This window comes from Lethenteron reissneri, chromosome 31, assembly GCF_015708825.2.
Source record: "Lethenteron reissneri isolate LAM-NWPU_2019-01 chromosome 31, ASM1570882v1, whole genome shotgun sequence".
In the NCBI taxonomy this organism is placed as follows: Eukaryota; Metazoa; Chordata; class Hyperoartia; order Petromyzontiformes; family Petromyzontidae; genus Lethenteron; species Lethenteron reissneri.
In genome coordinates, this window is record NC_083809.1 from 9315498 (window position 1) to 9343326 (window position 27829).

Below are 27829 nucleotides of genomic sequence, written 5' to 3' on the forward strand. Positions count from 1 at the left end.
CTTACCCCCCCCCCCACCCCCCGCGAGGGTGGGGCTGCTCACGTGACCGGCACGAGTCATTCGAAGCTTCAAGTCGAGAATTCGGAGCGAGGTTCCAGCGGCTGGGCAGCAAGGCGACTTGCAGATCACCACCATCACCTCCACCTCGACCTCGAGGTATTAAACTCTTACACCTTCTAAAGTACCACCAGCCACTCCACACACACACCACTTACTGCTTCTGCCTCGCAGAGACTCCTTCTCCTCACACACACACCGATAGCTTATAAACTAATAACTTAACTAATAACTTAACGTTCATCTACTTCACAAATTACTGCGCGCGCGACGTCGCCACCTTTCCTGAGTTCCTGACAGCAGCAGCGGGGAACGCGATAGGTACGGTGGTGGTGGTGATGTGGTGGTGGTGATGTGGTGGTGGTGTGGTGGTGGTGATGTGGTGGTGGTGTGGTGGTGGTGTGGTGGTGGTGATGTGGTGGTGGTGTGGTGGTGGTGATGTGGTGGTGGTGATGTGGTGGTGATGTGGTGGTGGTGATGTGGTGGTGGTTGTGGTGGTGGTGATTGTGGTGGTGGTGTGGTGGTGATGTGGTGGTGGTGATGTGGTGGTGGTGTGGTGGTGGTGATGTGGTGGTGGTGTGGTGGTGGTGATGTGGTGGTGGTGTGGTGGTGGTGGTGGTGGTGGTGGTGTGGTGGTGGTGATGTGGTGGTGGTGGTGTGGTGGTGGTGGTGTGATGGTGTGGTGGTGGTGATGTGGTGGTGGTGATGTGGTGGTGGTGGTGTGATGGTGTGGTGGTGGTGATGTGGTGGTGGTGGTGTGGTGGTGGTGGTGGTGGTGGTGTGATGGTGTGGTGGTGGTGATGTGGTGGTGGTGGTGTGATGGTGTGGTGGTGGTGATGTGGTGTGGTGGTGGTGATGTGGTGGTGGTGGTGGTGTGGTGGTGGTGATGTGGTGGTGGTGGTGTGGTGGTTGTGGTGGTGGTTATGATTATGATGGTGGTGATTACTATGATGATGATTATGATGATGGTGGTGATTATGATGATGGTGATGATTACTATGATGATGATGGCTGATGATGGTGGTGATTACGATGATGATGATGGTGATTACTATGATGATGGTGATGATTATGATGGTGGTGGTGATGATGATGGTGATTGTAGGGTGAGCGGCAGTGTAGCGCGGTGCGCTACGAACCCGGAGTCCCAAGTTCGATTCCCTCTTCACGGGCCAACTAATGTCAGTGACGAATATCTGAACTGAACTGGTCCTCCCGTAGGTCGACTCAGCCTCAATTGAGTGCCTGTTGCAGTGTGTAAATAGTGCCAATAGGGAGACAAAGGCAGCCGGGGATGATGCTGACCACCCACCCCCACGTGTACCGCCCCAGGCCTCCGTAGGTGCTCGCTACTTGTTGAATACTGAGAGAGATTCTCTATTGAGTCTCTAATTGAGTCTCTAATTGACGCTGAGTGGGAGTTGAGATGATGAGTGGGGAGAGGAGGGTGCGGGACACGGGCAGGGAGAGAGACACGGGTGGGTCATGGACAGGGGGGACACGGAAACAGAAGGGTTATATGCTTTGGGTCTTTAGTAGATGGGTTCAAAAAGAAATTTAAAAAAAACTACGTTTCGATTGCAACACAAGAGGTCGTCATCTGATTATCACCTGACAACGCCCGCTTGTGTTGCGATCGAAACGTCGTAGTTTTATTTCTGTAACCTATCTACGTGACTTTACCGAAAGACCCAAGGAATATGAGTAATTCCTGCAGCCACGAAAGCTTTAAGTCAACAGAAGGGTTCTAGATAACCAAGGTGACAGACACAGACACTGGGATTGAGCAACACAGGAAGGGGAGCCGGAGGGGAGGGAGGAGAGGTGGGGAGAGACACGGAGACGGACAAATGCAATGAGGGACAGGCAGATAGGGATACGGAGGAAGACGCACACGGAGTGGTACGCAGTGGGAGACACGAGGGGCACACAGACGTCGAGATCTGACTGATGGGAGACAAGGAGTTGCATAGAGAGACACACACACGGATAAGAGGAGGCAGACAAGAGAGTGAGGCAGGGAAACGGACTGAAACGGAGAGCCACGTGGCGTTAGATATGGACGGACACGGAAAGAAATATACAATAATGGGAGACAGACAATACGGGGATAAACAGACGCACAGAAAGAGGGGGTGAGACGAGAGGGAGACAGCCAAACCGATATGAGGCGAGGGACAGAGACACACACGGGAAACAGGCCAGAGAGACGCAAATGGAAGGAACGCATGATATATGTAAGAGAACCACAGGGACGGACACAGAGAGAGACACAGGACACACAGAGAGAGACACAGACACACAGAGAGAGACACAGGACACACAGAGAGAGACACAGACACAGAGAGAGACACAGAGAGAGAGACACAGACACAGAGAGAGACACAGACACAGAGAGAGACACAAAGACACACAGAGAGAGACACAGAGACACACAGAGAGAGACACAGACACACAGAGAGAGACACGGGACACAGAGAGACACAGACACACACAGAGAGACAGGATACACAGAGAGAGACACAGACACAGAGAGAGACACAGAGAGAGAGACACACAGAGAGACACAGACACAGAGAGAGAGACACAAAGACACAGAGAGAGACACAGACACAGAGAGAAAGACACGGGACACACAGAGAGAGACACAGACACGCAGAGAGAGACACGGGACACACAGAGAGAGACACAGAGAGAGACACAGGACACACAGATACGGGGACGTACACAGAGAGACGCGGCTAAAGTTGGGAGGAAAGTGGGGGGGGGGGGTCCGTGTGTGTGTGGCACTGCCCAGGAAAGCGTCACACCGCATGACACGGTGGAGGAGGTGGGGGGGGGTCACAGCAGAAGTCCCACCACCCCCTGCCACTGTTATGACCGCTGAGCACGAACGCATGGTTCCCATCCACACCCCGAACTTCGCACACTAACTTATCGCTACTGCCTCATTTGTTATTACTGGAGCAGTCGGCACAGAGGCTAGTGTGGCGGTGGCCAGGGAGCGCAGTGGTACCCGAGTTACATTCCCGGCCACGGCTAACGTCAGGTGAAGCCTAAAGATAAGGGGAGGCCTTCACCCCAGTAGTGGATTGAGAAGGGGCTGTGAATTACGTTGTAGTCACTCGAATTGTATCGTAGCATTCGTTGACAGTAATTATTCTACACGCGTGCTGCGTGTGTCGGATTTGGTCAAATGTGGGGAGCGATAATGTAGTGGTTAGCACTGCACTAGGAATCCGGCGACCCAAGTTTGAGTCTTGCTCATGCCCAATAACATTGGCAAATATTTGAATCGGTCCAGGGACTCCCCTGGGTCGACTCGGCCTTAAATGAGTACCTGGTGCGGTGTGTAAAACATCAGCACTGAGGAGACAAAGGCGGGCGGGTGTAGTGCTGGCCACCCACCCCCTTGTGCACCGTGCCAGCCTTCACAGGTGCTCGCTAACGGCAATTGCACCAACAGGATGTTATTGGTTATACGTGGGAGCTTCGTCTCGTTTGGTCCGGTATACTGAAGTGATATGTGTTCCTTTACATTCTTTGCCAGGGGTTGTCACGTTAAATTATTTATAACTTTTAAAACAACCGATTAAAAGTATTAATCTTTGCAAAACATTGATATTTGCCCGGTCTAGCAGTCCTCACTAGAGCCGTGTTGCTGTTTTAACGTGTAAACCGCAGGCCCGCCACTCCGGTTCTGCGGAATTAAATGAATCAGTGAGTTCTGTTTCTGCTACGTTGACAGTGGTAGTACACGAACACAGCCAACCACACCAACAGCTCCACACACTCCTTGTCATTAACTCCTCTGCCCTCAGAGGCAACCAAAATGTGTAATAGGCGATGTTTTGGGCCGTGGGCCTTCTTCATGCTCTCACAGTCCGTGTGGGGGTCTACCCCGTTGTGACCCCCTGATCAGCTGAACCCGCTTCGACCTCTGACCGAGCCACCACCACAGACATCAAGATGGCCGTGGAAGGAGTCAGCAAATGCGTGAAATATCTCCTGTTCGTGTTCAACCTTCTCTTCTTCGTGAGTCCTCACCGCTGCTCACCCTCGCCTCACCACGATGGCGCTCATCACTCCGCATTGTACAACACTCCAGTGACACTCATCACTTCTCGCTTACCTCGCCACACCAACGACACTCACCACACACATGCTCACCACTTGGCACCATGCCTGCCTAATGTACTCCTCACTTTTCCTTACCTTTCCACACCAACACTCACCACACTGACACCACACACGCTTACCTCTCGGTGTCATACCTGGCCAACTTACTCCTCACCACCACACCGACACGCATTCCTCACCACGCAGACACGCAATGCTCTTCACTCACTGCCATCCGCCACTTCTCCACACCCAGCACTCGCGCCTCCAGGATTTTGGTAATGGTTATTGTTTCGGTTATCTTCCTGGCTGTGGTGAGTGCAAGATCATGCACCTCAGCTGTGAGGGGTTGCGTGTACCCGGGTGATCGAGTGTGGGTGAGTGTACCCTTGGTGACTGTAACCAGGTGAATAAGAGTGAAGGATTGAACATGGGTGAATGCGTACGCAGGCGAGTGTGAGGTGGTGAGTTTGTGTACGCGAGAATGGCTTCAGGCGAGCGTGATTATGCGTATGGGTGAGTTTACACACCACGTGGTGTTGGGGGGGGTGATGGGGGGAGTGAGCGCTACTCGAGGCCTCGGTGCTGGAATCTCTGGTGACTCACCGCCGCCCCCCCTTTCTCTCTCTCAATGCCCGGCATCACGCGGCGGTGAGCGCGTGACACGGCCTTCCGCCGTTTGTGTTGGTACAGCAGATGTCGTAAGAGTTACGACCCCGACTGATGCGCCCACTGCTCATTTCCCTCGAGATTAAAACAGTCAGGGGACCGCGCGGGGTTAGAGGTCAGAGACGCTGAGGTGGCGCTGCTGAGATTTCCTGGGTTTCAAACTGGGTTGCGGCCACCGCCTGTGATCACGCCGGGCTCTCAAGTGTGGCGAGCTGATGACCTGTCGACTCACTTGAAGCCATAGACACACATAGAGACCTGTAGATTCGCATACAAACACATAGACTAAAGATCTGAGACTCGCATAGGAACCTGTATACTCACATAGAGGCCCATAGGCTTACATAGCCTGGGTTTCTGATTCAACAGTGCTCTAAAGTGTCACGAGTTTATGATCTCAGCTCAGTCACCAATAATTTACTTATTGCGCCATAGACATGAAGACCTGCAGGCTCATAAAGAGACGCGCCTCTTCAATCTCTTTAGCAAGGTGAGTGGTGGGAAAGTGCTCCAATGTGTGGATCAGAGCACATCGAAGAGAAATACCGGGAGCTGTTGCCCTGTCAAGTCCGGGCCTTCAAGGACCACTCTTCCAGTCTCAACCAAACCACCCTTGTTGCACAATCCCCGTGCCCTTTAAAGATTTCTCCTATGTCAGGCTTGAGGTTTTCTCCGTGATCTCCGACCTCCGTCTTGGTAACCTTGCCCTCCTCCATCTTGCACACGTGTCCCACCCATCACCTCCTCCTGTTTTATTGTACCATGCTGTAAACTACAAGCATTCCTCCGGCCAGGTGCTTTGTTCAGAACCTCCCAACTTTGTAAGAAGCCTGTCCACCGACCAAACGGTCAACGGTTCCAATGTTTGATGTTGTGACGACACGTCTCGTGTGACGACACCCTCCTGAAGTCGTGTTAACGTTCGAAAGACACCAGTCCAGCCGGGGCGGTGAGGCTCAGCTACCAGGGTTGCAGGGTTGGAGTGGGGGTGGGCGCTGGGAGATCTGAGAGGAGGAACTTGGGAAGGGTTTATCAGCTTCAGCAGAAGCATCATCACAATCACCATCAGCAGCAGCATCGACACAATCATCAACACCAGCAGCAGCATCAACACCAGCAGCAGCATCAGCACAATCATCATCACCACTCATCGCCAAAACAGCACGGATTTCATCATTGCGAGCACTGAGTCATGAACAGGAGTGTGGGAGCAAGGTTTCCCGGGAGCAGAGCGCGCGCCTGTGTGTCGGAGTCGAGAGTTGCGCAAGTGAACCGCTAACCTTGAGAAAACAGACCAAGACTACATTTGTGAGTAGATTGATGACCCTGATTCCTGGTGACATTTACGGAAACTGGGGTGAGGGGGGCGGGCTGGGGGGAATAGTAAGCAGTCGGGCTGTGAATCATCGCTTTCCCGGTACCCGTGACGCATGTGTGGAAAGGCTGAGGAGGAGGAGGCGCATGTGGCTGGGAGTCGCCTACAAGTGGTGGTGTAGTGGTTAGGGGAGCCGGTGCAGTGATTAGCGCGCTGCGCTATGAGCCCGGCGACCCGAGTTCGATTTCCGCTCGCAGTCAGCAACATCGGCGATGAACATTTGAACTGGTCATGGTCTTCCCATCAGTCAACTCAATTTCAAATGAGTTTTGTACCTGCTTGCGATGTGTGGTCAACATCAGTTTCCGGCCACACGACCTCCTCGTGTGCCGTGCAGTGTGAGTCTATCCCCCATGCCCACCAGTGCAAGGCCCCTGCCCGCCAGCGTTGAGCGTCGCCCTGCATTGTTGTGTCAGGTGATCGCCACTTGTTGGGTCCGGTGGCTGTCTTGTGTGGACACTGCACAGGGTCCAGGTAGCCTTGTTGCTGGTTAGTCTCCGTTAGGAATCGTGTAAACAAAACTGTGCAAGCACACGACGCGTGTAGAAGAAATACAAAAATAACTCGCAGCCCTTTGTATATAAACTGCTGGGTTGAAGGCCTCACCAGGGGGTAGGAGGTGGGGGGTGGGGGGTGTTTGGCCGGGAATTTCACTCGAGTTGCTGGGTCCGTATCGCGGTTTCGGTAGCCACGCCGCTCAAACCCCGCGGTCACGCTTCGCCTGTACCCCTCGGAGTAGGGGACGTTGAAGACAAGACCGTAGCTACGAGATGCGTAATTTTGAAGGTTATAATAGTGCAGGATAAATATGGCTGGCATGCACAATAAGTCCACTGAAGTGCGCCGTGCCGGCTTGCGTAGGTGCAGCACTTGCCGCCACAGTCTGTGAGGGGGGATCTTTGTAAGTCTGCCCCCCACGCTCGCCATCGCCAGCACAAGGCTTCTTTCTGCCTGTTCAGCGTTGCCACACGCGTGTGTTCTAACGCCCACGTGTTCTCTAACGCCCGCGTGTTCTAATGCCCGCAGCGGAGTGTTACATTTAAATAGAAGTCGCTTAAAACATATATCTTGTTACTGTCACCCCCCCCAACAAACTTAAGACCACAGACCTTGGGTCCTTGGTGTTGTTGGTGCGGTGTGCGGCGAGTTCTATAGGCGTGAGCTGGGGGTGGATTTTGTCGACTTGTACCCCGCAGATCCACGTCTTGGCATTGGCTTGCGTTGGTGGGGCAACCAGACTTTGTGCGTCACATGCGCGGAGGTCACAGCCGTCACATGGCGTCGTGTGACATTGTAACGTTTGCGCAAGTGAATGCTCATATGTATCTCGTCTCCAGCTATCTCATCTCTGTGTCTTATTGATCTGTCACCTCACCAATCATTTCTGGTTGATATCTTATCTCACTCGGCCTGTTGCACCTCGTAATCTCTCCCGTGGGCCTTGTCTCTGAGCTGGCCACCCCGATGGGCCATTCTTCCCAGGCCACAGTTGGTCCCTGGGCCCCCAGTTGAAACATTGCCAGCAGTCTTGCGGTGACGACACGGACGTGCGGTTTGCGTCAACTCGGGTTCACGAAGGCACAACCGCGTTCCACAGCCTAAGCCGTTGCCAACCGATCGCCTCGCCTGGCAGTCTGTTCAGCGCAGATTAGCATCACTTTTTGCTCGTCAAAATGTTTTTCCTATTTGGCCAAACATGCCAATATAGAATAAAAATAACAACAGGCTTGACTCTGTTCCAGCAATAACATTGCTGTTAATATGTTCACACACCAAATAGACACCTCTTCCAAGGCATCCAGTACGCATTAACAACGCATGCTTTTGGTAAAAACATGCACACAAACATGTTTTGATAATATTGTATGAATTGTCTTTGAAACCGATTGGTCTACACCAGAGACGGCCTCCTTACTGACCTTGTCTCACCAGTGTTAGACCAAAAGGCGAACAGCACAAAGGCAATGCAAAACACCTTAACACCTGGCTTGAAAGGGTAAAACCTATTTTTTTTTCATTTTGATACTGGCAAAAAAGGATCATGTAGCTATGCCAGTTTAGGATCACAGAGCTTGGGCAGTTTGATGGTAGCGTCCGTCCTGGCTGCCTTCCCACGTGTCTGTGGTGTCCCCGCTGTGTGCGTTACAGATTTGACAGCGGCGTGTGTTGAATTGCGATTTGCGTGAACGACAACAACTCTATTTGTAAAAGAAAATGGAAACATTAACATTACACGTCAACAAAGGGCAAGATTGTGCCTGTCCTGTTGGGGCATCAGGGGGAAGGGAGTTTTAGGATATATGTGCCTTACTCTGGCTCTCTGTGAGCCTTGGAGTAATAGCATTGAAACGCCAAACACTATAAATCAGCCATAAAACATGCTTTGATGATAATGTATGAATTGTCTTTGAAGCTGATTGGCCTCCTTAATGAGCACGTCTCAACAGTGTTAGACCAGAAATGTCAAAAGGCGAACAGCTTCAAAGCAATGCAAATACAAAAGCATGAGCAGATCAGCCTTAGTCTGACTCCGTGAGCCCCGAAAGTTAATACTTAGGCCAGAACAACCATAAATGTGCCTTATTCTGGCTCTCTGTGCGTCACTTTACTATCCGTGTAGTTATGCAAGAAGCTACAAGTCCAGTTTCAGATCACTTTTATTCCAGTGTCTCAATCCACTGTTGAATGAAGGCCTCCCCGCATGCCATGTCGCTCCACGGTTTTTGACCATACTTGAGCATGTTGATCAATTGTGAGTTGGTGAAGGGGGAAGGGTGGGGGTGAGCGTGGGGGGGGCATAGGGAAGAACCGTGCCTGGAATAACTCCGACAATGAGCGACCGGGAATTGAACTCAATCACCAGGCTCACAAGGTAGCACGCTAACCACTGTCCACCTGCACTGTATATGATGTTTATGTACACTGGGCGGTGGCTTGTACCGTGCCTCGCACTTTACCCCGCCAGGCTAATTATTCTGACGCAAGGAGTTGGGGGGGGGGCAATGGCGAAGGAAATGGGGAAACTCCTGGCTAGCATCGCTCTGCTCGCTCGCGGCGTAGTAGTATTTGTTGTGCGGCGTGCGGACTCGGTCGCTCGCGTGAGCCACGAGGATGGGAGCCAAGGTCGGTGTGGCTCTTGGCAGTGGTGTCAGGGGCTGACACCAGGACTAGGCTCGCCACCGTTTCCACCGTAGACCAACCCCCCCGGACGTGTTCCTCAGTCGGCACTGGGTCTGTTATATTATCAGAGCTGTGCTGCAGTCCTCTGTAATAGTGTTCAACGTGACAACAACACTGGTATAAACTGAGTCTCGCTACAAATAATTTCCTGCTGCCACCCTAACACAGACGATGCCGGTTCCCGGACTGTACCGGGTCACAGCGGGGCAGCGGACAGGTGGCGACCCGAGGGGTGGTCACTGGGGTCTCAATGTGAGGGACGGATAGAGGATCGTGCTGCAGTGTCAGAGCGGCCAATACACAGTAAGAATGTGGAGGGTAGCGGTGGACGAGGAGGTTGTGTATTTAGGAAGTAGGACGAGGGGGAGAGTTGTCGAGGGACGTCGCGTCTACAGAGAGCGGGTTGTGTTTATGGGCAAAACTGAGTAGATTTGAAACGTCACGATCATGGACGGGTCCATGCTGGGCCCTTGTAATGGCTTGCCATGTTATGGCGCTAAAGCAGTTCAGGTTTCTTACTCGTGCGAGAACTCGGGAGACTTGGATGAGTTTCAACTGCTAGAGTGACCTGGAGGGCGATGATTGCTGCTGTGCGTGTAATCCCAATTTGTGGTGTAATTTTTTTAATTTGGCAAATTTAAACTTTGACGCCGGCGCACAACGGATTACACTTGTGAATGACAAGACGCGTCGTTATTTTAAGCAGGGTCGGAATTTAGTTTTTGTCAGGAACTCGTTATGCGTGTGGAGCATCGTGGGACAGACTTGCATAGAAACCCACAGACTCTGATCAAGATCCATAGACTCGCTGCGTTGTGATGAAACCAGGTTCTCAAGTGTAGAGGGCCGATGGTCTCAGCCCAGTCACCAACAACTGCATGGCAAAACTATCGTCGCATTGTATTCGTTTTATACACTTAAACTCGCGGCCTGTGCGTCCTTTGGCAGCCAGCCAAACTTTTCTTTAGAATATAGTATGATAGCATATCCCGTGCGCTTGCTTTGATACCAGAGGTCGCAACCGGGTACCCGATACCCGTACCCTACCCGATACCCATACCCGGCCGGGTACGGGTATCCATTTGCGAGCTTGGTGCGGCCGGGTACGAGTACAGGTAGACCGTGAGTCACTGGTGAGTAACCGTTTGTCACTCATTTCCCTACGTCTTGTCTCTTCTCACAATTCAAGTTCCTAGAATCCGGCCGGGTAGGGTACGGGTACGGGTCCGGGTACCCGTTTGCGACCCTGGTGCGGCCGGGTACGGGTACGGGTAAGGAATCAAACCCCGTTTGCGACCTCTGTTTGATACACGGGACGCGGGTGACGTCACCACGCAGATGTGCGCGGTGACGCTACCTGCCCGCGCATCAGGATGCCAGCTAAGGGCTGCCAGAAATCCAGCCAGCAAAACCTTATTTTTCTAATACAAGAAATGTGTGGGCTGCTGACGTGGAATGGATGTTCTTGGCAGGGCATTAACGGGTGTGGCCCCCAGCGGATAAAGAGGGCCCACCTGAAGTGACCTCAGAAGAATTTCTGTGATGTCATCTTCTGCCCGGCATGCATTGACACGTGGGGGAAGGGGGGGGCGGTGGCGGGCACTGCCTTGCCGTATTGTTCCAAATTGGGAATTTTCTTAGTCTCGTGACTCAGTGCGTGTAGCACACTTGGTGTTTAATTAGGGAACCACATACACACGTGTGGATATGTATCATACAGTCCGTTTAAGTGATCTGCTGCTCAAATGAGCGTTGAGGCATTGGCGCTAATCTCCTGTTGACAGCCCTGCAGAGCCAGTGGTGGAAATTCCACATTCATCTGGTGAGAGGCGAGTCTATCCATGACTACAACCACAGTGGAATTTCTCCACAAAGTGGTGTACCTTTTATCGACCCCAGAGGGATGATGGGCTGAGCCAAACTACCACCACCAGGATATGAAATCGCAACCTTCCGAGTGCGAGCCACTCGCTCCGCCGCTGGGCTGCGTAGAAACGATTTGCACAAAAATATATATAAAAATAACCTTTAGGTCACACCGCGGAAAGTTTCTTGCACCCAAACCCACTCCTCCCCCATCCTTCGCCCTCGCCCCTCCCCCGGCCCGGAATGAAATGTCGACAAACCTGACATGCGGTCAACACCAACGGCGGTCATCGCACCGTCTCTGCTATGCACGGAGACGGCATGGAGATGGCACGGAGACGATGCGTCAGCGCTTGATGGCGGTGGTGACAGCGCTTGAGTGGAAACAGAGGGAAGGGCGAGAGGGGAGAACAACAAAACCAAATCGCCCCCCTAGTGCTCTCAAATTCCCTTGTGCCTACAGATGAGAGGGGAGGAGGGCGGGGGGGGGATGGGTGGGTCGGTGGGAAGTTGAGTTTTAATGGAAACGGTGAAACGTGTGGACGGCCAGGTGACGTCTCCACCGTGGCCCCGGTGAACGCCAAATGGCGCACCGTCCCTGCACACTTCCTGCAGCACCAAACTCCCCAGCGTAGCCGTCGGCGACCCTCGCAAAGTTGCCTGCACTGCGACTTTTCGGCAAGGAAGGGGGAGACGTCCGGGTGGGGGGGGAGTGGGAGCCGGCGTGGGAGCCGGCGGGGCTTGTAGGCGTGGGTTTTTGCTCAGCCCAGCGATGGAGCATTGGTGCTCATTTCCCGAGTGAGTGGGAGCCGTGGTCTTGTGACCACCGGTGTGGTGGGTGGGTGTTGTTGTTGTGGTGGTGACGACCTGCGGTGTGGTGCTGGTGGTTGCACAGTGTATGGTGGACGAGACGAAGCAGGTCCAGTGTGAAAGGGAGGAGGAGTTGACCAGCGATTGGTGGCGGGGGTGGCTGCCTCTATGGTGTGGGGGTGCTCCCATACTCGGGGTCTTGTATCGCTGTGAGGGTCCCACCCGACCTGGGGGTCCCGCCCTGCTCGCCCGCCCTCGTGTTCTTTTGCGTCTCCCCGTGGTGTCACAATGAGGCTGGTGGAGACGTGATCGTCAAAGCAAGTTTTTACTCTGTTGGTATTTGATGAGCAAAGCCTGTTTGGGGGTTATTGCACATGCCCATGTACGCACACACACACACGTGTTACCTCGCGCACAAAGACAAGATCCCCCCCATAGCCTGAAACAGACTTTGGGGCAAGTGCTCTTAGAGAGCACCTATGAAGGCTGGCACGGTAACACGAAGGGGTGGGTGTGCCAAGCACCACGCCCGACCGCCTTTATCTCTCCAATGACTATGTTTACACACTCCCTGAAGTACTAATTTAACGCTGAGTCGACCTAGGGGCCAGCTCGGAGAGCTGTCACGGTCGTCGGCTGTGAGCGAGAATTGAATTTAGGTTTCCGGGTTTCGTCGCGTAGCGAATTAACCGCTACTCTACCTTTGTCCACGGACACACGTACTTATAAACGCAAACATACAAAAAAAATATACATAACCGCATACTGTACACGTGAACGCACATACACAACCCTCTGCCCCCCTGCCTCTCATGCACACACTCTCTTTGTAAGCCGTACGACTTTGTTTATTTTTCCCTTGCGGAAGCTGTGGCCGAGCTTGTTGGTTTAGGAAGTTGCACACAGCCCTGTACCTGGGCACAGTCCCCGCACAGTCCCCGCACAGTCCCCGCACAGTCCCCGCACAGTCCCTGCACAGTCCCCGCATAGTCCCCGCACAGTCCCCGCACAGGTGCGCGGGATTGGGAGGTGTTGGGTACACGAGATGAGCGACTCGCATCTCGTCCCCTCTCAGCATGTCATTGATGGATGATGGTGACGGTGGGTGCTGATTGTGTTGGTGATTATTTTTTTGAATGCGATGATCGCCATGGTGACTGAGATGATGGTGATGACTGTCATCTGATATGTTATGTATGTATTTTGAACTTCTTTCACACCATACATGGCCAACCGTGTTAATCGGAGGTGCAGGGAAGGACAATAAACTAAACGCAAAAAGCAGTTCTGAAGAAATTAGTTTTCAATCTCGGTTTAAAAGTGCATAGCTCCAGTGGCTTCCTCATATCGGAAGGAAGAGCGATCCAGGCAGCCGCAGAAGTGCATCTGAAATTGCACGATGCGGTAACCGTCTTTGTTCCATGGCTAGCCAAAAGCCGCTGCGAGGATGATCGGAGTTCACGTGATGGTTTATGCTTCTTGACAAGATCGGCAAGTTATTGTGGTTCACTTGTGGCAAGCACCTTGTGTGTCATGTATTCGTTCGGTAACCGGAAGCCAATACAGCTCGGATGAGCATTGGACGGTCATGATGATGTGCGATGATGATGATGATGGTGACTGTGATCTTACGTCACGATGATGTACGGTGATTATGATGAGGATGACTGCGATGACCCCAGTGGTGTGTGATGACGACTGCAGCGATGATTGCGATGCTGATTTTAGGGATGAGTCGGCACGGGTGTGGTGTCGACCGCGATGATCGCCGTGGCAACTGTGTGGCTGCGACCCGATATCATCACAAGGTTGGATGTGAGACCCTCCTTCCCCGGTCACGATCCTGCCAGCTGAACCGTCAGTCAGCTGACTCAGATTCGGCCTTTAGTCAGGCGGGGGACACAATCTCAATCAGCTGACTTGGCCTTAATGGGGTGACCTGCCTTACGCGCCCGCAGAGCGGGGCTACGTGCCACCCCAGCCCAGAGATTTGGTGAATGGTTACGAATCCAGATTGGGATTTTGATTCGAGAATCGGTTGTTGCCAGTCGTCTCGTTTGCATTTTTTCTAGTTTATTCTCATTTTGTGCGGTTCTGTTCGCTCCCATTAGCCCTCCCTCCCACTCGCACGTGCGCGTGCAAGCGATCATTTGCATGCAGTTTGGTTGCACAAAAGACAAAGACGAAGATGTCCCATGAAGCCTTAACAGACTTTTAGGGCAAGTACTGTTAGCGAGCACCTATGAAGGTTGGCACGGTGGGTGGCCAGCACCACGCCGAGCCGCCTTTGTCTCTCCCGTGGAAATGTATACACACCGCACCAGGTACTCATTTGAGGCTCAGTCGACCAAGGGGATGCCCAGGGCCGTTTCAAATAATCGTTACTCGTGTTGGCCATGAGTGAGAATCGAACTCGGGTTGGCGGGTTCATAGCACAGCGCGCTAACCCGCTGCACAAACACTCCCTGCTGGTATCCGGACACGCACATGTGCACACATGCATGTGCACACGCACGGGGGTGCGGGATGGTGCAGCGGGCGCAGTACGGCGGTGTATCTGGATGCGCAAAGTTCGCTACGGGGCAGAAGTGATGTGTGTCGCGCGCGAGCGACTCCATTTCACGCATCGCAAGATGTTGAACATGAAAAATCAGGGGACAGTAGTCGACAAATCCCACTGCCTCCCTCGCACGGCTCCGCTCGGGAATTTCCTCCCCCCCCCACCCCGTCGTATCAACCCCTCCGCCAAGCGCATACAGTACAATAAATAACCTCGCTCAAATCAAGAACTGCGTTAAACTTTTACCCGTTACAACTTTGATAGTGCTGGTTGCTGCTGGCCACTTACTGCCTTTTGGCAATTTAGGGGACCTGTGCTCGGCAACCGTGTTACAAAAACCAGCACATGCGGAGAAGGGGGCAGCCTAGGTCATGTTTTTTGTGAACTAACTCTAATTTAAGTAACAAGTTTGGACTGAGCTGCGCTCCGTGTTTTTATTACAACCCAAGCAGCAGCGTGTGACCGAGTGCAATGTGGTGGGCTTTAGAATGAATGGCCAAAGTCCAGGGGGTGATTGTATGCCTTGCTCAAGCGAGCCGTGACCCAACGGATCATAATCACAGGGCCTCGTTACCTGTTTTGCTTTGCACAATGCCCAGTTTTTTTCGGGGTTAGGTCGTGTAAATATAAATGTGTCGTTAAACCAGTCACCAGCCCACACAGCCGCTTAGCAAGGTTTGTCACGTAAACAGAACATGCCAATTCGTTACGAGTTCAATGCTGTCGGTTTTCTCTCTCAATACACAGGTGTTCTGTGCTAGTAACGTTGTGTTTACTTGACAAACCTCACTAATTGGCTGTGTCAGATGGTGGCGGGTTTTACGACCGAACCCCAAAACAAACCTTATGGATTTATCTTTTATTTATATTTACTCGAGAAAGGGCAATGAGTAATTATTTGTAGTATCATTCATATAGGGCCCAATTGAACAAACATCTTGAAATTCTTCTCGAAGAAGGTAAGATGGCAGTAGATCCGCATGCCGACAAAAGGCTGCGGATTGAGAACGCCACCGCTGCCGGAGGGTCACGTACGGCAGGCGCCAGCTCTCGCTGCGAAGCTCGGAGGAGGAACCCGCCAATCTGGTTGTGGCGGTGGCGCGGTGGTGGCCTGCACACGACCGCCGCAGTCTCACAAAGAGCCAGGGGCACACTTGCGTTCCCGTCCGGGGTGTGACGGCGCACCCGTCGACGCGTTCCCGCCCAGCTGCGCGCAGTGACCCCCCCCCCCCCCCACATTGTTATTCCGCTCGTTTAACCCAGAAAACCTCACCGAGTCTCAAGGCTCGTTTTCAGGAGGGTCCTACCAACTTTTTTGCAGTATGGGGGCGATGCTGCTGCTGCGTGTGATCCACATTGAAGAATTAGCGGTGTAATTTTTCAGCATTGGGATGTTTGGCCAACAGCAGTTACACTGTGTGTTTGCTTAGCTATGGCAGGAAACTGGAGAACTCGGAGAAGACCCAAGCGGAACAGAGGGAGAACATACACACTCCACCACGGCGCTTCTGCCAGGCTAGGTGCATACTGACACACACTTGCACTGCAGAACAGGGGGATAACATACAAAGTCTACACAGAAAGGTGCAAGAGTTGGCAATTGAACTCAGGTACTCTTTGCTGTGAGGCACTATTGTTATCGCTGCCACAATGCAGTCCTCGCATGGTGAGTGGGGTTGACGCATCACAAACCGACAAGGCGTGCGACGATTTCCCCTTGGGCAAAAAATATAGAAATTCATATTTCGCGATTCAATTAATTCCATCTCGTTTGTATTGTTTGCGTGTTCCGTCACGTTCCGTCTCGTTCCCTCAGCCTGAAGGCGACATCGGCGAAGCTAACAATTTGCACCCCTCGTCTGATAATTAATTGATTCTCAAGCGCGAGGCGTTGGCGCGGCCCTTGGCTGCGAGGGGGAGGGGCGCCGACGCCGTGGCCCAGCATGCGAGGGCCGCGCGGCCCGGCGATTGCCGCTGGTCATGGACCTTCGTGTCCGGGCAGCTTAAACCCTAGCGAGATGGCGAAGTGGGGAGCACACGTGGGGCATCTGCCAGTCACCTCAATTTCTCTTCGACATATTGTTACCTAAAAGTGCACTTAGCCTGGTACAAGCGCTGCGGTGACGTCACCTTCACCTAGTGGCGAATGGCGGGTGTTGTCGGAGTGGTGGTGCAGTGGGTTTCACAGTTTGCTAACCTCCGTGACCCTATTTCGATTCCCAGCCACGGATAACATCAGTGTGTAATCTGTGCGTTTGTGAGTGGGTAACGATAGTGTCACGGTTTGCACACTGCGCTCTGAATCCGGCGACCCGAGTTCGATCTCAATTGCTGACCAACACCAGTGACGATTATTTGAATCAGTCCTGGCCCTTCCCTCTACATACTTGTGGGGCAAGTTCTGTTAGCGAGCACCTGTGAAGGTCGGCACGACACAAGAGGGAGTTGGTGGCCAGCACCACACCCAGCCGTCTTTGTCTCCCTAGTGGCGATGGTTACACACAGCACCAGGTTCTCATTTGAGGCTGAATTGACACACGTTAACACACACTATCATGTGTACAGACATGTACACATACAGGAACCCACTTCCCCACCAGTTCTGTGCTGATGAATGGGTTCTGCTTTTGGCTGCACTGAACGATGTCACAATATCCCTCAATTGTGGAACCCAACTCGCTTGCGGTGGCTTGGCCAATTCAAATAGCCATTTTGAACACGCGCCCAGACACAGTGGCGCATGTCCGCAATCATCTGGGCCTCTGGAAGCGAGGGTTGGTGGATCACACGTAAGATTTGTGCGGTGCCACTGGTTTACCTGTGTGGCCAAGTGGTTTGGTTTTGTTGTTATAGCGTTCTAGTGTGCTGTAGCATATGTTATGGGTTGCCACACATTTGTGTTATAGGCTTCACAACGAAACCAGTGGTGCCACACATTCACACGCGCTTTCCTTCATGTTCCAGTTGGAATGGTGTGGGTAAAGTGGCTTCATTCCGAATGTCAAACAAAGATCAAACTTACAACCAACTTTGGCCAATAAGTTGCCTACGAGTAGGCTTTCCTGAATAAATGAATGTTATTTAAAATGTAATGTAGCCCTTGGCGATTTGGTGATGTGCTGGGACACATGTGCAGTATGGAGGTGGATGGAGGAGTGAGCAATGTGGCAGGGAAGCGTCGTTGACGTAGTCGGGGGGGAGGAGGAAGGAGAAAGTTGCAATGGCTGGGACGCGGCGCAGGTTGGAGCAGGAGGCCAGGTCACCGACGGGCATTGGAGTGGCACCCAGAGGTCATGTGACCAATGGGAAGGAAGCTCTGAAGCCACATGTCGGTGGTGGCGGTGATGAAACTGTAAGAACGGTCCTGGAAGGCCGTGTGGACAATGACAAGAGTAAGCCCTTGAGCCAGATGGTGGCGGCGGCGGCGATGATAATGTAACGAGTGAGGTCGGGAGATAACTTCCTTCACAACCGTTTTGGGAATCTGGCAGAAGGAAGGGAGTGATGGCCAACTGTCGCTCCGTGAAGTGCTTTGATACGACAATGTTCCATGCAACGACCGTTGGCTGGGTTTGAACTACGCGTGGAATTGTGGCAGTGCCGGTACATGACCAACGTCGAGAAATTTACCCCGGTCTCCCCTGCTTCTCCTCCCCCTCCCGCACACTGTGATGTCGAAGAGGGTTTTGTGCTGAGGTATGAATGGGCATAAAAAGAGCGTGCAAGAGGCATTCAGGTCACCAGAAAAACGCCAACCAACTGCTCTTGTCAAGCGAAATGACATTTCCTTCCATTGTGATTCTGCTTGCACTGAATTGTTTGTGTGTGTTGGCGGGTGTGGTGCTGGCCACCCACCCCGTCGTCGGCCGTGCCGTCCTTCATAGGTGCTCTCTAACAACACCTGCCCCTCCATTCTGTGAAGGCTACGCGGGGGGATCTTTGTGTGTGTTGGGGAACAGTAGTGTCGTGGTTAGCGCGCTGCGCTACAAACCTGCAGACCCGAGTTCAATTCCCGCTCGTGGGAAACACCAGTGACAATTATCTGAACCGGTCCTGGGCCTCCCCTAGTTGTATTCAGCCTCAAATGAGTACCTGGTACAATGCATAAATAACGCCACAAGGGAGACAAGGCGGCCAGGCGTGGTGCTGGCCACCCACACCATGTGCTGTGTTGGCCTTAATAGGTGCTCGCAAACAGCACTTCCCCCAACAGTCTCAGGCTACAAGGGATCTTTATCTTTGTGCCGTGTATGTGGCATTTTGGGCCCAGGCTTTTGAAGCCCCCGATTACACCGGCATTTCTCAACGTTTATTTTTTGCACGTTCACATACACACGGCCCTCGTTATCAAGCCGTGGCTGGATGAATGCCGGTGGCCCGCTCCCATGTGCCTCCGCCACTGCGCGGTGCGCGCACCCGGGAGTTCCACGCGTCACTGTCAGGCACGCGTGCCAGCACGCGTTGACCGCAAATGCACGCTAGCTTGTCATCGCCCAAACAATGACGGCACCCACCCCATGGGCGTTCTGCCCCTCGTTTTAGCAAATGCAGTGCTGGATCGGCGAGGGGGGGCCCCCCGCCCTCGCACCGTTGGGCGATTCGTGAGGACTGCGTCAAGCGTAGGAATCTGCGAGCACGCGGATTGACGGGGCGAGGTCTCGCTAACTGGGCCTTCGCCATTCTGCCGCCAACGGCGATTCTGCGCGTCCGGGTAGTAACCGCTGACTGCCACTGAGTTTGCGGTTCTTACTGAAGTCAGCGGTTCTCAAAGCCTTACAGACGGGCACAGGCTGCGGCATGGATCCCGTGCAGGAACATTTGCCTTACTAACACAAATAAGACACGAAACATTGAGCTACGATACATTCGTATCAAATGTTGGTAAAAATGATCAATATGCCTGGCATCTTATCCGGATGAGAACATGCTCCTAAACCTTTACCTGGTGTCAGGAAAGTTAAACAGGTCTAATCTCAAACACAAGACAAAGCTCCCCCATATAGCACCTATGAATGCCACAACAGCACACGAGGGGGTGGGTGGCCAGCACAACGCCCGGTGGCCTTTGTCTTCCGAGTGGCAATGTTTACACGCTGTATCAGGTACTCCTTTAAGGCTGAGTACACCTAGGGGAGGCTCAACCGGTTCAGATAATCATCACTGCTGTTGGCCATGAGCGGGAATTGAACTAGGGTCGCCGGGTTGGTGGCGCAGCGCACTAATAACTGCACCACCACTTTCCACACACAACCACCGCCATTCGCCACTATGTGGCGGTGACGTCACCACGACGCTTGTGCCAGGCTATGTGCACCTTGAGGCCACGTGAAGCGCACACACACACGCGAGGTTATAAACGTTTTTAGTGTTCGTCGCATGACAATCGCAGCTATATTTTGATTATCAGAGCTGGAATTTTGCCAAATTAAGTGCAGAACCAAATTGAATATAATTGGGTTTTTTTTGGAAGTCAATGGTTTAGATCATCATAAACCTGGTCTAAGTCTATGGGGGCTCAATGCGAGTCGACAGGTATCTGTGTAAGCCTGTGGCTCTCTGTGAGTCGACAGGTCCATACGTACGTCTGGTTCCATAAGTAAGTTATTGGTGACCGGGCTAAGACCATCAACTCTCTACACTTGAGAAGAAAGTTTAATCAGAAACCCAGTCTACGTAAGTACGTGGCTCTCTCTCTTGTAGTCTACAGGTCTCTATATACGTCTCTGGGGGTCTCTTTGTGAGTCTACGAGTCTATGAGTCTCTCTGTGAGTAAACTCAACAATTTTTATTGGTGACAGCTGAGACCACCATCAACTCGCTCGACCTCGGATCCCGGTTGAATTGCAGGCGTTGTCTGAATCCCGGATAGGAGCCAAAGCTCTCAGCACCGTTGCCAGCTCAGCGTTTCTCCCGTGTAGGCCACACTTTGTACGTGACCACTACTACGATTATTTTTACTCTTACTGCGGCTGTAGCGTATAGTTGCTGACTCTTGTCCGAGGTCGGGTGTTTGTTGGTCATGCGGTTGTGGCTGTTTTATTTGGTCAGCGTTGCACTTTGCAGATAATCTGCCCGACACACGGAACACCTCTTGCCGTACGTCCTCCTGCAGTCAACCACACTCTCTTACATGGCAAGCCGAGGTGGACGCCTCGTGCGGGCTGCACATCCCAATCCCCACGTGATCCAGCAATCCTCTGGTCGCTGCGTTTGTACGAGTGAACTACTAATACTCCAGAACCAATTCTTGTTCCTCCGTTTTTACGTGGACATTTTGTACTGGACCGTCTCTGCCTGAAGCCATGTTGCAGGCGTGGGTGGGTTGATTCTAGGAACTTGAATTGTGAGAAGAGACAAGACGTTGGGAAATGAGTGACAAACAGTTACTCACCAGTGACTCACGGTCTACCCGTACCCGTACCCGGCCACACCAGGGTCGCAAACGGGTACCCGTACCCGGCTGGGTACGGGTAGCCGGGTATCGGGTAGGGTACGGGTATCGGGTACCCGGTTGCGACCTCTGCTTTGTTGTGACCTGTAAACATATCTATACGCTTGCACACCCAGGAAACTCTCCCCAAGTCTCAAGACTTTTTTTGCAGGAGGGTCCTGCCAAGTTTTTGCGGTAGGGGGCGACAGTTGCCGCTGAACCGTTTTCCAGTCGAGTAACTTGCAGGGTCATGTTTCTAACATTTTAGTTTATAACATTTGTTAATAGCCTCTGCCAAATTTGGACCGTAATGCTGGCACGTGACGGCAATGCTCTTCTTCGGAAGACGCCGCCGGATCTGTGCCGCCCGCTGTAAGGGAACCCAGACCGTGCGCAGTGCTCTGTACAGGTAACACGCGCTGCGTTTATTAATCGGGTGGCCTGCCGGATTGCAACTGCAACGAGCGGTGAAGGCACTGCTGCAGGACCGTGCCACCCTCATAGAGGATGCGCGTGCAGCGTACTGGGTAGCGTAGCGAATCGCGTAGCATAGCGGGTTACGAATCGGGTTTTGAATTGGGTAGCGGTTTAATATAGGTATGTTGAACTTGTTTCGCACCGTACGTAGCCAACCGTGGGAATGATGCACGGAGGCGCCGGTCACTACCCATTGGGCTCTCACGACGTGCGTGTTGAGTTGTGAGCGTTTGTTTTACGTGATATGCAAAGTGTATGCAAGTTCTATGCTAATATTGCTTCCAGGCCAATCGAACAAACGAGCAGAAAACCTCCCAGAGAGGTGAATCGAGACGGACGATGGAAAGGAAACGGACGAAAGGAGACGGATCGGACTTGAGAAACTATACAAACAAGAGGGCGCAAACAAGACTAAATGTCATTGATTCTGGAATCACAGAATATTTGTCCATTTTCTGTGGGGGGGTTGGGGGGGGGGTTGTGCTGGGTGTGGTGGAGAGTTGCTACCCATGGTTGTCAAGTGATGAGTGGCCAATGTTTACCGTGCACAGCTGCCCGGGGGCTCACGGTGGCTCCTGCGTCAGCCACTCTACCCCCGACTCACCCCCACCCCCCACTCACCCCCTCCACACGAACATCCCCCTAGCGAAGCGCCAATCATGTCAACCTTCATAGGTCGGGCAGGGGGGGGGGTTAGGGCAAAGGTCTCCCGTATAGCCTTAACAGACTGTTGGGGAAAGTGCTGTGAGCAAGCACCTATGAAGGCTGGAATGGCACACAAAGGAGATGGGTGGCCAACACTACGCCCGACCGCCTTTGTCTCCCCAGTGGCAATGTTTATATACCGGCAACTCGGGTCACTGGGTTCAGAGAGTAACGCGCTAACCGCTGTGCCACTGCTCCCCACTGACCCCGCCAATGTTGAAGTGCTCATGTTGTTGTTGGAGGGTGTGTTGATGGGTAGCTACTGTGTGTCGGTAGGTACGTGTGTGTGTGTGGGTACGTGTGTTGGTATTTGTGGGTAGGTGCTTGCCTTTAACAGTCTGTTAAAGGCCATACGGGGGATCTTTGTCTTCGTAAGTATTGCGTACCGCGTGTATTTTATCAGTTTGTTACGTTGTCCACTGCGGTGGCCTCTCGTACGTTCCCACCCGGCCAGCCACACGTACACATCCAGCTGACAGGTGACCGTGTGTGGCGCGCAGGTGTCCGGCTTGGGCCTCGTGATCGTGGGGGCGCTGGCGCAGGCCAATGTGGGGGCCTTCGGGAAGCTGTCGGACAACGCCACCACAGGGGCCCCCGTCCTCCTCATCGTCGTCGGCTCCATCATCCTCGTCGTCGCCTTCTTCGGCTGCTTCGGCTCCATCAAGGAGAACCGCTGCATGCTGGGAACGGTGCGTCGCAGGGCATTCTGCCGTGCAGGGCAGGGTGCTCCATGCAGGGTGCTCCACGCAGGGTGCACCATGCAGGATGCTCCCTGCAGGATACTCTGTGCTTAGTGCTCTGTGCAGCGTAAGAATGGACTTGAATCGCCACTAAACCAGTAAGTCATCGCACTGCAAGTGAGGAACTGGTCTTGACATCCCCCCCCCCCCACTGCTCTCCCTGCGTGCCACAGTTCACGGCGCTGCTGGTGATCATCTTGCTCGTGGAGATCGCTGCCGGCATCGCCGCCTTTGTCTTCAAGGACAAGGTGAGGGGATGGGACGTTAGTTGAGTTCGCTTTGATTGTGTTCAACCCAGATGAGAACCCAAGCGAGACCAGGGTAGAGTCTCATCTGCCATAGTGGCCTTGGGGGCGTGCGCGTGATCCCAACCCGAGTGATTTTGTGGCATCATTTTTCGAAGTTTGAAAATTTGGACGGCGAGAGGCCGGCAGCACGCAAGGGCCCGCTCTTGCGAATAATGTCGCAAGCGAAGCGGGAGAGCGCATGGTGTTAACTCGGTTTTTCGCATGCACACGCGCTGCGGTAATGACCGTGGTCCGCCCGCCAGATTCTCGAACCGCGAACCTCTACAGTGAGCAGCAAACGCGCCGATGCCGTGTCATCACCGCTCGCCCCGTCCTCTCTCCGCAGATCAACGGCTACTTCTCCAAGGACCTCAAGGACCTGTACAACAAATACCCCAGCAGTGCCAGCGATGCCAAGGTCATCGACGACATGCAGCAGAAGGCAAGTGGGCCACGGCCACTCTCGCTACGATCGCCCCCCTCGGGGCCCACACGGCGCCGGGCTCTGTGGGTCCTTGGCAGCCTGGATTTGGACCCCCCCACCACCCCCCTCCCCTCCACCGATCACGGTCACCCCCACTCCATCCCACTTTCAGGGCCAATGTTTTACTTATTTACTTACCATGTTCTACTTTTTCATCCACGAGAGCCACATGGAGGCACGAGGTTCTTTTTCATGACCCTGCCTGCTGCATTGGGTTTTTATTTGTAAGATGTGTTCAGCCGATTAACGATGATGAGTTGCGTTTTTTATTCAAGTGGAAAGAGGAAACCCGAGCACCTGGAGGAGAAAAGCCACGCCTTGTGCGAGAGGGCAGCAACGGCTTTATCCCCGTACAGATGGAAACAGATGGAGATTAGTCCACACTTTGCTTTACCGCCTTTTCCTGGGCGAGCCAGGGTACGGCTCTTCAACGCCCACCCACGGGAAGGGAGTTTCGCAACACCTTGTGCGGTGGTTCACCGACCCTCGCTGCTGCCTCCACAGTGCTGGGTTACAGGCAGCCACGCGCAGCGTAGCCAGCACGAGTGAGTCGAGAGACGCAGCCTCCACACAGGGAGGCCTTAATCCAGCTGTCGACTTACACAGCGCTACACGTTGTCGTCGTTGCTGTGATTCTCATCGCCTTGGCGATTATCCTGGATGGCGCACGGTGAGGCGTGTTTGATGGAGATGTCCTCTATCACGCCGGGAGTGGCGTCCCAGGGACGCTCTGCATCTCCCAGTGGCAGCTGTCCCTGTGCGGTACAAGGTTACTCGGCACCGCATGTGCGAGCGGGCGTTAATTATAAGCACATTTATTTGACCAGCACCAGTTTAATGTCACGAAGCCAAAGCCTGTCGTGATGCCCGAGTGTAGAGCATTGTCAGTAGAGGCGATGATAGCTGCTGATGCTGCTGCTGCCGCTGCTGCTGCTGCATAATCCTATTTGAGTGATTCGCGGTGTACTTAATCGAATTTGGCAAAGTTGGACCGTGAGGCTGGCACACAACAGCAGACTCGTTTTGAATGATGTCACGGGATCTTTACCATCCGCTGTCAAGCATACGGTCACATGGTGTTTTAAGGTTAATACCACAACCGTGGGTAATAACCAGGGAGACCTCTCAGGTTCGAACCGCGAATCCGCGCAAAGGGCGGCGGTGGCGCTGCCGCCGCTTGGCCCAGATTTGGCGCCAATTGAGAGGCGACGGTGTGTTCCTGTGTCCGCGCGTGCAGCTCAAATGCTGCGGCGCTTCAAACTACACGGAGTGGCTGAATTACAACGTCTGGAATCAAGATCCGGTTAACCATGGCAACACTCCGGACTCCTGCTGCGTAAACGTAACAACTGGCTGTGGCAAGGGCGAGGCAGCCAAACCGGATAAAATCTACACAGACGTAAGTAGACACGGGGTGGCGTGAGGAGACACGGGGTGGAGTGAGGAAACTGGGTGCTGTTGTGGAGACACGGGGTGCGGTGACGAGACATGGAGTGCGGTTGTCTTCCCCAGGCCTGTGTGCCGAAGCTCGAGACTGAGCTGAAGAAAAGCCTCGTGTGGATCGGAGCCGTCGTTCTTGGCATCGGTCTGGCCCAGGTAAGAGGGCCACCCCACACACGCTGACCCCCCCACACGCTGACCCCCACACGCTGTCCTCTATGCGGTAGTCAGTCAGGAGGCTCTAAGGTAGAAATTAACACTTTTTTTGTTTTACTTTTAGCTAGAGGCTAAAATTCAGACTAATGGTTGCACAGAAATGCAGAAAAAACAGTGAGGCTCATGGGTAGTGGGCGGGGGAAGTGAGGTGGCAGGGGCGGGGCCATAGCACCCACCCCAAAACTCCCTGCATCACATTTCGTGACCGAAGGGTGAATTTCTACACATTACAAGAGACGAGGGGCAGTCTTGAGTCACCGTGACGACCTGGCGACTCACCGTGGCCACATCCACCCCCGCCTCACTGGCCGTGTTTGTGTGCACTGCCATTCTTGCGTTGCAGATAATCGGTGTCATCTTGGCCTGCTGCCTCATGAAGGGGATCAAGGACACGTACGAGACCTTCTAGCCCACACGCCGCCACGGCCCCCGACGCCTGTCGCCCACCCCCCTACCCTCCCCCTGTCCTCATGTCCGAAACACGATACCAAATCCCACACTATCAACCTCCTTCACTATTAGTCCCTCTGGAGTTTGCCACCCTCCTACCCTGCTTCCCCTGAGAGAGCAGTGCAAGCGTTGCACTCCGCTCTGCGTTTGAGTCGTCTGTGAACACCCCCCCCCCCCTGCAGGGCCAGCGTTACTTATCCCATGGGTCCCCCGTGGCCACAGCTCAATTCGGTTCTGCCAGAGGTGGCACATCTTGCTTGTTGCGATCGCTGCGTTGTTGTTTGCTTCTGCTGCTGTGTACGGCTTCGTGAATAGCAACTTAATACCGCTCACTGTGAATGTCCAATAATAATAGCGACGGATTGTGCGTTAACTTGCTTGTCAAACAGCGTGAGTGCATACTGTGCTTTATTGACGGTGTAGAGATGTTGGCACAGCTCAAGGGTTGCTATCTCAAGGTGCGACCGTGGCCGCGGGTTGAGGGAGCAGGGAGGAGACATCACGGGGATATCAGACGGAGGCGGGGAGGATTGTGAGAGAGCTGGCAGGGGTTTTGTGAGAGCGACCGGGCCATGGCCTCGCACTGTAAACACCAGCAGTGAGAAGCGAGCGAGATGTTCCATCGGTGTCATCGGGATTGGAGATTCGGATCAGGCTCGGCTGTGCATTTTATGGCTTGGACCAATTTGGTTCGGGTTGGGTAGGGCCCCCCCCCCCCCCGATTCGCTGATGCCATCATAGAAACGGCTCTAGAGTTCGTGTCTCATTGGCTAGTACGCTTTCTCCCTGATCCCCCTAACCCCGCCCCTAACAGATTGCACTTACCCCTCCTGTTGCCAGGTGTGGCCGTACACAATTGCTTTTCGCTGCACGCATATTCACAGCCCCTCCATAGTGATGGCCAACCATGGCCCTCTCCTGGCCACGGCAGATCTAAACCCACAAACTCTACAGCTCCCTCCCCATCTTCCTTCCAGCTGCTTCCCCACCTCTCTACCCCCTTATACGACTTAACAAAACATTCCAGCCTGTATAAGTAGACAAAATAACATAACCTCTTGGTTTAGTAATATTTTCTCGTATAATTTAAATGTAATTGTACTTTCTATGCTTGCGTAGACTCTAGTGTCATTGCTTAAAACTATAGTAAGAGCTATATCTGTAAAGTCCCACGGGAAAATCCACATCTTGATGACAGTGGTGGCACGTGGCGATCTCTACGAAGGTCGAACGTCTGCCAACGTGCGCATTGGATCTCGCATCTTCGTGTCGCGCGTGCCACTGTCCGAGACGGTGAGAGCGAGAGGAATAAATCTGCGGACCCATTGAGATCTGTTATTCAACAACTTAACCCTCAAAGATTTATACTAGCAGAGCAGTACTGCACCGACTACCCAAAGATGGTCATGCACGTGGGCCACCCATTTTTCAGTAGCCATGTGGACTCGCGGTGGCGATTGTCACCGAGCATCGCCGCGGTTTGACAGACTCCCAACAAAGTCGTGAGTTCACATCCCGTTTGCGGGGGTCGACTCAGCCACACAGACCACCCCCACCTGTGTGCATAACCCCCATCACTCCCCTAAAATAAAACCGACTTTCAGAGTCGAGATTCGATTCCGGAATTCCCTTCTGCCACTGGTTGGGCCTGCATATCGACTGAATCGTAGCTGCAGTGTTTATGCGAATCCAACCTGGTGTCATGCAGTTGTTCGGTGCGTGACGCGAGCGGAAGATTGGGACTCCGTTGAGAGGCACTCGCTCTTACGACCTTAAGAGTGCCGCTGCTGTCGAGCTAACGCAGGCACCCGCCTCCACGCGGTGCCGAAGCCCGAGGTGTGCGGAGCACGGCGGTGCAAACTCAAACCTGGCCGGCCGTCTCCAGTGTGCATCCCTCCGTTTGATAAATCAATAATAAAGGCATGGTCTATTCGGGGTTGACAGCCGTCCGAGCCTCCTTGTGT

At 53.3% G+C, this 27829-nt stretch overlaps 1 protein-coding gene across 2 annotated transcripts; it reads left to right on the forward strand.

Moving 5' to 3' along the window:
* Window positions 1-27806, forward strand: LOC133349764 (CD63 antigen-like). 2 transcript variants are annotated; one of them, XM_061563483.1, is made up of 8 exons: window positions 1-156; window positions 3980-4092; window positions 22749-22937; window positions 23162-23236; window positions 23622-23717; window positions 24997-25158; window positions 25272-25355; window positions 25759-27806. In XM_061563483.1, the coding sequence occupies exons 2-8, from the start codon at window positions 4027-4029 to the stop codon at window positions 25822-25824; spliced, it is 738 nt and encodes a 245-aa protein (XP_061419467.1). In that variant the 5' UTR covers window positions 1-156; window positions 3980-4026; the 3' UTR covers window positions 25825-27806. The 2 variants fall into 2 exon arrangements, with proteins under 2 accessions (XP_061419467.1, XP_061419468.1); XM_061563484.1 differs by lacking the exon at window positions 1-156 and adding an exon at window positions 228-378.
* Window positions 27807-27829: the final 23 nt, after the last annotated feature.

Coding starts and splice junctions, on each gene's coding strand:
- LOC133349764 (XM_061563483.1), top strand. CDS start 4,027: ATGGCCGTGGAAGGAGTCAGCAAATGCGTGAAATATCTCCTGTTCGTG. Junction 23,718..24,996: donor TCGACGACATGCAGCAGAAG/GCAAGTGGGCCA, acceptor CCGCGCGTGCAG/CTCAAATGCTGCGGCGCTTC. Junction 25,159..25,271: donor CGGATAAAATCTACACAGAC/GTAAGTAGACAC, acceptor TGTCTTCCCCAG/GCCTGTGTGCCGAAGCTCGA.